Source organism: Buteo buteo, chromosome 13 (assembly GCF_964188355.1).
Source record: "Buteo buteo chromosome 13, bButBut1.hap1.1, whole genome shotgun sequence".
Taxonomy (NCBI): domain Eukaryota; kingdom Metazoa; phylum Chordata; class Aves; order Accipitriformes; family Accipitridae; genus Buteo; species Buteo buteo.
The window spans coordinates 5551837-5564437 of record NC_134183.1 but is presented as its reverse complement, the minus strand read 5'-3'; the positions used below and the strand labels follow the sequence as shown (position 1 = coordinate 5564437).

The 12601-nt window shown below is 47.7% G+C and overlaps 1 protein-coding gene across 1 annotated transcript; it reads left to right on the top strand.

Moving 5' to 3' along the window:
- Nucleotides 1-778: 778 nt before the first annotated feature.
- Nucleotides 779-2903, top strand: NOG (noggin). The gene has a single exon (XM_075043856.1). It carries the CDS (start codon nt 1504-1506, stop codon nt 2173-2175), a length of 672 nt encoding a protein of 223 aa, XP_074899957.1. The 5' UTR covers nt 779-1503; the 3' UTR covers nt 2176-2903.
- The last annotated feature ends 9698 nt before the right edge of the window (nt 2904-12601 follow it).

Below are 12601 nucleotides of genomic sequence, written 5' to 3'. Positions count from 1 at the left end.
CTCCGTGCGGAGGGTCTCGCTGGGCGGTCGCCTGCGAGGTCTGTCTGAGCACTGTCCGCAGGAGCCTCCTCCTCCTCCTCCTCCTCCTCCCAAGCCCGCAGAGGTTTTTTGCACGCCGTTGTTTCCGCCCGCCTTCACCGGCACGGCGCGGGGAGTCGATTCCGGGGGCTCCTCCGACCCCCCGAAAACCCGACGGCCTTTCCGCCGCCGCCCGCTCTCTCCGTGCCCGCCGCCCGCCCGCGGGCAGCCGCCGGCCCCGGCCCCGGCCGCGGCCCCCGCCTCGGCCCGGCGCCGCCAGCAGAGGGCTCGCTCCGCCCGGGAAGGCGGCCGGCGGCTGCCGCGCGGCGCCGGGGCCGCGGCTGGGCGCGGGCAGAGGAGGCGTCTGCCGCGGGCGGGCGGGCGGGCGAGCGGCCAGGCGGGCGCGGCGGGCAGTGCATCGCGGGCCCATGTGCGGAGCCGGGCGAGCAGCCCCCAGCGGCCGGGGAGCGCGGGAGGCGACGGGAGAGCCGGCGCGGAAGCCTGCGCGCCGCGGGGCGCGCCGCCGCTCCTCCGCGGGCGGGCGGGCCGCGCTCCTGCGCGGGGCGAGAGCGGGAGAGGCCGCGCTCCGCCGCCGCGCCGGCTGCGCCCATGGGGTGAGCGGCGCCGCGCAGCGCGGCGGCCGGGCCGAGCGAGGAGCCGTCGCCGGCGGCCGGAGGAGCGGGCCGGCGGGGCGGGCCGGCCGGCGGCCGCCCCGGCGAGAGCAGCATCTCCCGAGGCGCGGCGGGCTCGCGTGAGCGGCGGCGTGCGGAAAGGCGGGGGGAGGCAGCGGCGGCTCCCGCCTCAGCCTTCCCCACCAGAGGGTGTCTGCTGGTGGGAAGGGGGAAGCCGCGCTCTCCCGGACTTTTGTGGGAGTGGGGGTTGCGTTGTGTGTGTGGTTTTTTTTTTTTTTTTTTTAAGGGGGGTGGGGTGGGTTAGAAGAGAGTCTGTGGTTTCCATGGAGATGAAGCTGAAAGTGCAGGAAATTTAAAGGCTTTGGGTCCTTGCAAAGCAGACAAACTGGTGCCAACGTGCGTGGCTGCTGTTGCTGCTGAGGAGGCTGCTTTGCAAACGGCGGAGAGGAGCGGGGAGGAAGAATCGGCAGCAACTTCTTCCACACGCACGGGCAGGCGACGAGGAGCGGCGGCGGCAAGCCGAATTTGCAACAAAAAGAGGCATCTCCCTTTCCCGGGGAGGGTGAAAAGAAGCAGCAGCAGCAGCAGCAGCAGCAGCAGAATTTTGGAGCCGCTCCACCAGGAGAAATTTTATAGAGAAGCCTGCAAGAGAGAGTGTTTGCAGGGGGCTTGTTCTCCGGGCTTATTAGGGGGCCGTCTTTGCTGGTGGTGCGGGGAGCGGAGGTGATCCCCCTTAAAGACAAGCTATTTTGGATATCCCCGTACAAGTTTTCTGATGTATTTGCTTGCACCTTCTTCCCCTGCTGTTTGGTGAACCCAGCCCCCCTCTCCCCCCCCCACCGGTCTCCCAAGGATGGATCATTCCCAGTGCCTTGTGACTATATACGCCTTGGTGGTTCTGCTGGGTCTCCGGCTAGAGCAGGGCGCCTGCCAGCACTATCTGCACATCCGACCGGCTCCCAGCGACAACTTGCCCTTGGTGGATCTAATCGAGCACCCGGACCCTATCTTTGACCCCAAGGAGAAGGATCTTAACGAGACCTTGCTAAGGAACCTCATGGGCGGACACTTCGACCCTAACTTTATGGCTATTTCCTTGCCCGAGGACCGGCTCGGAGTGGACGATCTAGCTGAGCTGGACTTGCTGCTCAGGCAGAGACCCTCGGGAGCGATGCCCAGCGAAATCAAAGGGCTGGAGTTTTACGACGGGCTGCAGCCGGGCAAGAAGCACAGGCTGAGCAAGAAGCTGCGCAGGAAGCTGCAGATGTGGCTCTGGTCCCAGACCTTCTGCCCGGTCCTATACACGTGGAACGATCTCGGCAGCCGCTTTTGGCCCCGGTACGTCAAAGTGGGCAGCTGCTACAGTAAAAGGTCTTGTTCGGTCCCAGAAGGCATGGTTTGCAAACCTGCCAAGTCCGTGCATTTAACGATCCTGAGGTGGAGGTGCCAGCGTCGGGGAGGGCAGAGGTGCACATGGATACCCATCCAGTACCCCATCATTTCGGAGTGCAAGTGCTCCTGCTAGGGCTTGCACTTACCTTTTCTCGCCCCCTTCTCCAGCGGACTCACGTGGACCTTTGCTGCAACAAAAATAAAAGACATTTGCTTTCTGGTTAACGTTGTAATGCACTGTAACGTGTAGGAGAATGTATATTGTGTGTATATATGGCACCGTTTTAATATACTATTAAAAGGTCAGTATTATACGTGAAATAATCAGCGTCTACTGTATTTTTAAGACTATTACCCTGATCGTTGCTAATGTATCTTTTTTTTTTTTTTTTTGGTATTTATATTCCAGAGAGAAGTTGCTTCGCTTTGGCGAAGTAGGGGTTTTGTTGTTTGTTTTTTGTTTGTTTTTTTTTAATAAAAGGATTAAAAAATACAAACCAAACTTTTTGATAAGAAAACGTTTTAAAGCTATTTTCCATTATTCGGAAAGCGTGTGTGTGAGTTTTTTTCTTTTTCCTTATGGACTTTAGATTTAAAATAAAAATGAATAAACGCCTAGAGCACAATGTTATTGTAAATAGAGAGAACAGTTTGAATGACTTAATCCTATGTAAATGAAGAGTATCTGCTATTTATTCTTTATATCCTTGTAGTAAAAGTGCAGTGCAGAATTAAAGTCAACCACTAAAACACGAGCCGTTTGGATTCTGTTTGCTTTTTGGTTTGGCCACCTTCGGGGGGGCTTTCTTCTCTCTCCTCCTCGTTCTCCACGCTCAGCAGGACGTTTCGTGGTGGCGCGGGGGGGTGGGAACCTGCTCACGACTCTCTTAGAAGGCAATCTTTGGCACCTACACCACAGGAGTGCCCCGGGGATCCGGCCCCGCGTGTGGGGCCGGCGAGGAGCGGCCGGGGGGGGGGGTCCCCGCCGGCCCCGCGCTGCGCTGTCCCCCCGCGGAGCCGCTCACCCACTGCCGCGCAGGCAGGGCGCGCTCGGTGGCAGCTGGTTTGGGACTTTTTTTTTTTTTTTTTTTTTAACCGCTTGACATTTCATTTACAACGGGACACGTGTCTTTCACACCTACCATTGTGGTGGGACACTGCTGAAACTTGACCCTTGGGCTTTGGGGGTTTTCAGCGCAGACACGTTATTAGCCTGATCCTATGACAGCCTCGCACACCCTCCCTGCCCGGCCGCAGTCGCCCCCTCGCAGCCCGGTTAACTCTTTGGGCTCCCGCCAGCCCCCGGCCGATCTCGCTCCGCTGACGGGCCGCCCCGGGGCTGCGCTGCCCAGGGACGGCCCCCCCCCCACCCCCCCCCGCCCCGTTCCCCCGGGCAGGGCGGGGAGCACCGGGCTCCCCCGCGGCCGCCGCAGCCCCGGAGGTGCCCGCAGTCCCGCAGCCGCCCTCTTCCCCCGGCCCGCCTTCCGCGGGGCCCGCCGCGCCGCTCCCCCCCCCTTCCCCGGCCGCCGGCTCCAGCGCTGCCCGCCCCCAGCGCGGAGCAGCCCTGCGGGGGCTCCGCTCCGGCCCCCGCGCTCGGCTCTCGGCGGCGGGGAGCGTCCCCGGCCCGCGGGGCGCGCAACTGTCCCGCGGCTCCGTAAGGACCCGTCGCAATTAACGAAGTATTTGAGTTTTACGTGCCGGGAGACCCGACGGTTAGTATCTCGTAGATACCAACTGCAAAAACAAACTTTCCACGTGTTCTTCAAAGGCTCCCTGACAGCGCAGAAAGCCTTTTCCTTATTTATCTTGGAATCAAAAAACTTTTTTTTTTTCCCGAACTCTGAGGGAATCTATGCTAATTATTTTAAAGCCGCGGGTCTTTCATTGACACAACCCAGCCCTGCTTTCTCTAACGTTTAGTTCGCCTATCTCCGAATGCATATTCATTCCCTCTCTCACTCTTTCGGTGCGTTTTACCACCCGTCTCTTGGCTTCTAATTTCAATAGTTTGGGGGGGAAAAAAAATCAGATCTTGGGACATTTAGGGTATTCATTAACCTAGTGAAGAGGAACAGAGGCATTATTACTCACATAGAAGGCACCCTGCCCCCATGTCTATCTAAGGGTTCATTGTAAAAGGATTAAAAGTTAAAGACCTTCATCTTATGATTCTTTCATTTAATCTTCGTGGCGCCTGAAAGACATGCTGGATGGATGATCACATTTAAAATATTCCTAATGTCGGCTACCTTAGGACTCCAGGCAGGGCAAACAAACGTAATTTATTTCTAGAAGAAAGGGTATATTGAGATGTTTAAGTTTATGAACCACCATTACCATGTATATTTGTTAGGTTCTGACAAATACCCAAATAACATTAAAATCAGCCATTCATCACATATGAATTTATGCAAAACCTTCTATGCCTGGGGCCAATATTTTTTTAGACAGAGTTTCACTTGCAAAAAAAAAAAAAAGTTTATTTAAAAAAAAAAAGCCAAAAGCAAGAGTTTTTCATGACTGGTAAACACGAGAATTATGTGAACAGAAACTATTTCATGCTGGGATGGCAGCCAGGGACTCGGGAATGTCAACAAAAGTTCTCCGAAGGTTGAAAATGTCACTGGATTACAATACAAGGTCCTTTGCCCCATTAGCAAACTTTACTAAAGTTATATTCCCACTACTTAGCGAGGGGACTCACCCAGTGATTTATCTGTCTGTGATCCAAGAATGGGGCAAACAGAGGCTTCATCTGGAAACCACCTCTGACTGTTTGCTTAAAGATTTTGGATTTTTCTGTGTGCAGAGATGTGTGTGTATTTGTGAGTGTCACGTGAGTGTAAAATAAGTGTGTTGTTAATATAGTCTAAACAGCTATCGCCGCATCTGTCTTATTTTTAATCTGATAGTCATTGTAATCAGTAAGACATATGTATGTACATGCTTTCTCAACTAATAACGCCCTGTTACTAATAAATTTACAAGAATATTTTGGGTTAAAAAAATCAAGTTTCACCATCCACAAGGCCCGTGATTTTTTTTTAAATAAATAACTAAATTTTGTCAGCTGGTAGAGCAAAAATAAACTAGTAGTTTTCACTGTTGTTTCTGGTCAGGTTCACTTTCTGGTCCTCCTGCCCTAGTGTTGAAATGTTTGGCTTGTAGTGGAAGTGTTTCAAGCCAAACAAATAAAATATCTTTCTGATGAATGTTTCTATGCAAATCTTTTTAATATTAGATTTTGTAATATGTTTTTAAAGCAAAATTGAATTATGGCTCTTTTAAATTGAAATCAATTCATAACACAGCCAATTTTTGTTTGCTGATCTTTGTAGTGGCATCGTAAGACCTCACAGAGACCACTGTGGGGAAGAAATAAGAAGGGAAAGGTTAAAAGTTTGCTTTTAGTTACTCTTCAGTTTCTTCTTCTGCAATTTTAGTGTCTTAGAGCACAATATTGAAAATTTAAATCCATTTCTACCTCTCCCATAGACTGCGTAACCTCAGTTCAGTCACTTAACCTATGTGCTGCTGTTCCTTATGAGGAGTACAGGACTTCATCTACTTTGTCAGTGTAGACAGTCTTTATCTAGAATAATTTGTTCTCTCACACCATGTGTTTATTCAAAATCTAGTAATGTTAAGGCCCAGTGTTCAAGGGGTGTTCTTTGAGGGTATTTGATTTAGTGTCTGAGCCATTATTTTTGCCAGTGCAGAACAGTATCTTATGTAGCATTCTCAAATGTTTTGTACTTCTGTTTATCAGGAAAAGCATGTGACTTTCGATGAAAGTTGTGATGTTGTAGGCTATTTTGAAAGTGCTAAGAGTAACACAGTTGATAAAAGGACAAAAAAAGTAGACCGAAGTGGTCCAAATCTTTGTAATAAGCTCATTCAAAATTAGTCCAGGTAGCATGAAGAAAAAGAAGCAACTGGGAAAACTTTGTTACACATCCCATTAAAGTGTGGTGTCCTCATATGCGTACTTAACTGAAAAAATATGTTTGATTCATTTTATCCTTTTCAAAATACTACCACAAAGGTAAATTCTTGAGATTGCATGAGTGCATGATGGAGTCATCACAAAAATAACCACAGCTAGAAATTAGAGCAGTAGTGTTTGTATAAATATCGGACAAGTTTTTCCTCTTCCATAGTTTTAATAGAGAAATAATCTCAATTTAGTAACATCAACAGCTGTTAAAAAAATCCCTAGCAGTTCACCTTACTTGGGTTGTGTTATATAAATGTAATCTGCACCATGTTGGCTGGATCTTGGATCCATTAAAAAGAAGATATTCCAGCTCGGAGATTTGCCAGGAATCTTCACTGAAAGTCGAAATAAATATAATGATGTCATCATATAATATAACATCATAGCTTTCAAGGTAAGCCAAACCAAAGGTATGTTGGCAGGGGAATGCTGCCACCTGGTAGATCCATGCTAGGAATAGATACGATACTCTCATCCAGTGGGGAGGAGAATAGCCACACTCTTCCTGGAGTGCCCACAAGGATCCTGCAGTCTTTCTGTGCGTGCAGGTCCTCTGGGAGTCTTACTACACGCGAGAGCTGCAGAATCTGTGTCAATGCTCTCTTTTAAGAGAGCAGCTACAGCAAATTTGAAGAGACCCTTTCATTCCCTCTTCCTTGCTCCCAGACCAAGCAAGAAGCTCCAATGGTTAAAAGGAAGGGAATGAATACATTCACTTGAAACAACTGTTGGAATGGTTCAGAGGGGAACAGAAATATTCAGCAATCAACATTAAAGACTCTAAATCCTTAGAGGTGTTATTGCAGGATCAGCAGCTTACAGCCCTCTTTCGTGAAGGCTGGGTACCGATGTATTACTGTTAAGTCTCCTGCAGCTAGTTCTTTGTGGCGAAAAGCAGCTGCTCTATATGATGTGCTTTCTGAAGAGTGTGGGAGAAGAGATACTGGAAGAGAAATCTGCATGGGTATCATGTCACAGTGAGTCACTTTTCTCTGCTGGACTGGAGGACAGGAGCTGCAGGGATGGCACTATTTCGGCTCTTAACTCTTTAGGTGGATAGCTTACATGGAAACCAGCTGAGAACAGATGCTCTGGGGCTCACTGGTTGTACGTTCTGCCCTCTCCGGGGGTATATTTATGCTGCCATTATGCATGGTTCTGAGCCAACGCTCAAGCTCAAGACCAGACCAACCTGTGTGTGCACTTAAGGCCTGGTCAGCCTGCAGATATCCCGGACAGCTTAGCAGCCGTCCCTGTGAGGGCCTCTGGCAGTGTGCAGGTGCTCCTGTGCAACAGCCACCACCAAGCTAAAGGCAGCGGTACCGACTGAAGGCACACTGATCTCAGCACTGACTAGGCTGGAGCCTACTCTTCACCTAAGACAGACGTTCCCCAGGACTCAAGTCTCTCCCTTAGAGAATCAAAGAGTACTAGCTGCATCAGATAATCGTAACAGAGTTTGAAAATAGGTTTCACACTCCCTCCTCGGGTTTTTTTCTCCCCTCATGAGAGGGGGAGTGGCAAGACTCCCATCACAAAGAACGTTACTCAGAACCAGAACAGATCTTAAGGCACAACACTAAAAACCTGTATGCAATGGAGAAGGACTGGGTGGCTCGGGGGATTGGTAATGGTATAAAGAGCTTTTCACCGCTAGGCTTCTGGCTTCAATCCAGAGGTAGTAACTGAAAGCCACAGTCATCTGATGCCTGCATAGTGGGCTGTGTAGAATGAGTTGTTGGTCTCTGCATAGATCCTACCAAGCAGGATCCAGATCACAAAGCCACCACCAGAACTGACATGCTTGCAAGGATTCTCAATCCAAAGAGCAAAATGAAACAGGAATGAGGATGTTTGATCGGCGTTAGTGATTTAGTAGCAATAAGGGTTGGGGGGGGGTGTTTGTTTTGCGGGGGAGGGGTTAATATAGAAGAATATAACCAGTATACTCACTTGTATAGATACAACGCTAATAGTATTTTCCTTCTGGCATAGTATATCTTTATATTTGACCTACACCCAGCAACTTACTACCTGGCTTGGATGCAAAAGTGTGGTCCAGAGGAAGATGCAGCAAACGCAAGGGCCATACTCTGCTGCATTAATCCAAAGTGCCTGCTGAACTATGTGGTGCGGTGCAAATTACTTTACAGTAAATGCATTTTATGCCTATCAGCACAAATATATTCTGCTCACTGGGTTGGTCTGCTTTAGTTAAGGCAGAGCAACTTTCCAGGGCTCAGGTTAGAAGTTACCCTTTCATAGGACCCCCAATCATGCAGCTCCAAACACGCATTTCTCTGAACAAAGGGTGGAACAGGCTGTGATTCAGAGTATGCTTGCCAAGCTGCTGTGTTGTACCTGTGCAATAAAAAAATCCAGCACCTTTTCTCAGCAATAAATAAGCTGATTTTAACTTCAAGTATTAGGAAAAAGAAGTACATAAAACCAATACATATTTATATAAGAGCCAGTGTAAACATCACTCCTCTGTTTCAAAATGAACCTTCTGGTATTCCAAGCACTTCATAATATTGTCTGTGAGTGAAAAATGGACAGAAAATAATTTTCCTTCACTCCCCCTCCTAGTTTGCTTTGGACGTTTAGAGATACTGCATATCTAGTCAGTTTTATTTTGCCCTTTGCACAGATTTGTTCCTCCAAGGGCACTCTATTTTTTTCATATAGCAACAGAATGCTAATTTTTTTTTATACAGCAACAGAATACTGAAAAATATTGCATAAATATTATCGTAAACATGCATAAATTAGTAGAGGGACTTTATAGCCCAGTAAGACAAGTTGAAATGGTATCTTTTAAAATTGAGTGGATTTCCAAGTTCATCATGTCCTTTTGGAATAAGTAGATAAAATTTTGTTTTGTAGGTAGCACTTGCACAACAAATTAGGTCATTGATTTGAACCTTGATGGTCTTGTAAATAAGCCTCACTGTCTTAGTTATAATCAAGCCCTAAATTAAGTCTCAGGGCTACATGAGAAATCTTTCTCATGGCCTTAGAAACACGTATCTCCTCTGTCTCGTTGTATCTGCTCATAGGCTATTGGCTTCAGATGGGTGTGAAGAGTCCCTTTTCACCAAGTAGTTTACTGGATCCGGATCTTCTGTTGTTGTGGTGGGTTGACCCAAAGCTGCTCTGTCACTCCCCTCCTCAGCTGGACAGGGGAGAGAAAATATAGTGAAAGGCTCGTGGGTTGAGATAAGGACAGGGAGAGATCGCTCATCAATTACCATCATGGGCAAAACAGACTTGACATGGGGAAATTAGTTTCATTTATTGCCAATCAAATCAGAGTAGGATAATGAGAAATAAAACCAAATCTTAAAACACCTTCTCCCACCGCTCTCTTCTTCCCGGGCTTAACTTTACGCCTGATTTTCTCTCCCTCGTCCCCCCAGCAGCGCAGGGGGACGGGGAATGGGGGTTGCGGTCAGTTCATCACACGTTGTCTCTGCTGCTCCTTCCTCCTCTGCGGGAGGACTCCTCACTCTTCCCCTGCTCCACCGTGGGGTCCCTCCCACGGGAGACAGTTCTCCATGAACTTCTCCAACATGGGTCCTTCCTACGGGCTACGTTCTTCACGAACTGCTCCAGCGTGGGTCCCCTGCAGGGTCACAAGTCCTACCAGACAACCTGCTCCAGCGTGGGCTCCTCTCTCCACAGATCCGCAGGTTCTGCCAGGAGCCTGCGCCAGTGCGGGCTTTCCATGGGGTCACAGCCTCCTTTGGGCATCCGCCTGCCCCGGCGTGGGGTCCTCCACAGGCTGCAGGTGGAGATCTGCTCCATCGTGGAGCTCCCTGGACTGCAGGGGGACAGCCTGCCTCACCATGGTCTTCACCACCACGGGCTGCAGGGGAATCTCTGCTCCGGCGCCTGGAGCATCTCCTCCCCCTCCTTCTTCACTGACCTGGGGGTCTGCAGGGTTGTTTCTCTCGCATATTCTCACTCCTGTCTCCAGCTGCAGTTGTGCAGGTTTTTTTTCCCCCTTCTTAAATCTGTTCTCCCAGAGGCGCTACCACCGCTGTTGATGGGCTCGGCCTTGGCCAGCAGCGGGTTCCTCCTGGAGCCGGCTGGCATTGGCTCTGTCGGACATGGGGGAAGCTTCTAGCAGCTTCTCACAGAAGCCACCCCTGTAGCCCCCCTGCTGCCAAAACCTTGCCACGCAAACCCAATACAGTTGTGTATATACACAGTGGAGTATTCTAGTTAACTGGAAAGTCTAATAAAGTTCACTAAGAACTACATGAAGAAGGCATTAAGGCTGGACCACCAGGTCAGGGATAGTTATGCTGTACTTAAGCTGTCTTCAAAAGTGCAGAACATTCTGGTCTGAGCCAACAAAATCTTAAGCGCGTACTCAAGCTAGGCTTCATGAGCACCTCCACAGGAGGACTGCTCATCTGATTGAAGTAAAACATATACGTAGGTTCTCCCTTGGATCAGGTCGAAATGCTCAGCACCCTGTATCAGAGTCCCGAGGGAACCGAGAGCAGCTTGGGTGTTCAGGGGAGGGCTGCTTTACCTAACCAGGAACAGCTGAGTGTTGTGGTTTGTATAAACTGTTTGCCATGTATGTGTGGCATGTGGCAGTAAATGAAACACTTACTTTAAAACTTATTGAAGTTCTTTCAGCAAAAAAATTAATGTGGGGTTGGCTTTTATGCGTTGTTTCAAATGAAGCAGAGATTTATACACCTTATTATCCTAATTTTTTTCCAGACACTGCCCTGAATATCTCTCATATCTTATGGGAAATTAAGTATCAGAGTTTTTAAAGAGATCATTTTTAATTTCCCATCTATGGTACGAACAAAAAAATGAGTAAGTCTAATGAAGTGGCATGTAGTCAAATGTTCAGACTGTAATCATCCACAAAATATTTAAAGCAATTTGAATGAAACTTTTCAGACAGCCAGACTAGGTTCCTCTTACTCCTAAGCTTCTGAGAGATGCCAACAGACTTCAAGGTTAACGTTTTCAGGCCTGGGTGCCTAAGATTAGGCATCTTGTTCAACAAGCAGACACCTAGGGGGGAAAAAACCCTGTGGTTTGAGTTTTGGATGCAGAAATTCACAGGTCTCAGTAGGAGACAATGATAATACACCACATAGTGAAAAACAGCAGATGTAGCCTTACCACTTAAGTCTGTATCTGATACTGTGAATTTTATAACTGGTTATAGTAAGATTTTTTTATATTTTTTTTCCAAAAAGAGCTAATAGATGCATGTTTTTAAAAAAGTGGGATTTAGGTACATAACTTTCCTAGGAGCTGTAGAAAATCCCATTTACAAATCTGCTCACTCTGAAATAATGAGAAAAAGAAGAGGACTTACAGTTTCTCACAGGCAGGAGAAATCTTAAAGCAAAATAATTAGATTCTAAGCCATATCTTCGGCCAGGGTGGATTTGTAGGGGAAAAGAGAGGATGGGGGACATAGAGCTAAGGCAGCATGACCCTCTCTTCACTTTTTTCCCTCCTCCTGCCTCCCACCAGCATGGCTGATGCTGTCACATGCTGAAGGAGTGGTTGAGTCCCCTCCCTCCTTCATTTCAGCTCTCCATCAGCCCCTGCACATGTAGTGGACAAACATAGTTACTTCAATACAGTTATTTTATGCTGATCAAAAATCTTAATCAGCTTATAAAATAAATAAAGTCTTTTCAGAAGTCTCTTTTTCTACTTCTTGTTGCCTAAAAACTTTCTGCCTTTGGCACAGTAATTATCTATCACTGAAGTTTCTCTTTGTCTGTTACCATATTTTCCCTGAAGGTGGTCATAATATTGTGATTAAAATATTTTTTGACCAAATAGTAGATGTTTTATGGAATTGCACATTTTCTCTTGCAAGTTTAGCTTTGTGGAATTTCTTTAGCTTTCTATAAAAACAAAGCAAAACATGGGCTTTTTTATCACCCCTTTCTGTAAAATAAATGGATTCTAAATCTATACTGCTCACTCTTGAGGAGTTTGTGAGAAACTTCCAGTAAAGCCTTTGCAGTTTTGCTAGAGGTAGGGCGAAAGTCTGCAATTAAAAGGACTGCTTTGGTCACTTCATAGTGTAAAGGAGTAGTGTTGAGGGGCAGAGCATAAATGTTATTTCACTGATAGGTAGAATATCTGGTGTAATAATCCCTGTCAGTATCTTGCAGGATCTTTAGTGTCTGTGCAGAGACTGGTACCACTTGACCTGAAGAAAGCTTTATCTGGCAGCAGTAGGAGGCTTCTGTTTTCTGTGCAGACTTACCTTCAGAAAAGAATACAATATATGTATTTTACAAGTGCACTAGGTATCTTCCTATGTTCAAGTTTGGGACAGCTACTACTGCAGCATCTAGTGGCCCGCTGTGCTGCTCGTTGGAAACAATAATTTGAACACTGAGGGGAAATTGCAATATTTATAATATATTAAGCCATGGAACATGTGAAACCTGGTTTCCTGTGGATTTATGTCTTGAAAGTGAATTTCTGGAGCTCATTTGCCAAATGTATCTGGAGCCAAACCTGGACAGCACTAACCTGACCCTCCCATTTCTGGGGA

What these genes read in the sequence shown, in the direction of transcription:
- NOG (XM_075043856.1), top strand. Translation starts at nt 1,504, where the DNA reads ATGGATCATTCCCAGTGCCTTGTGACTATATACGCCTTGGTGGTTCTG.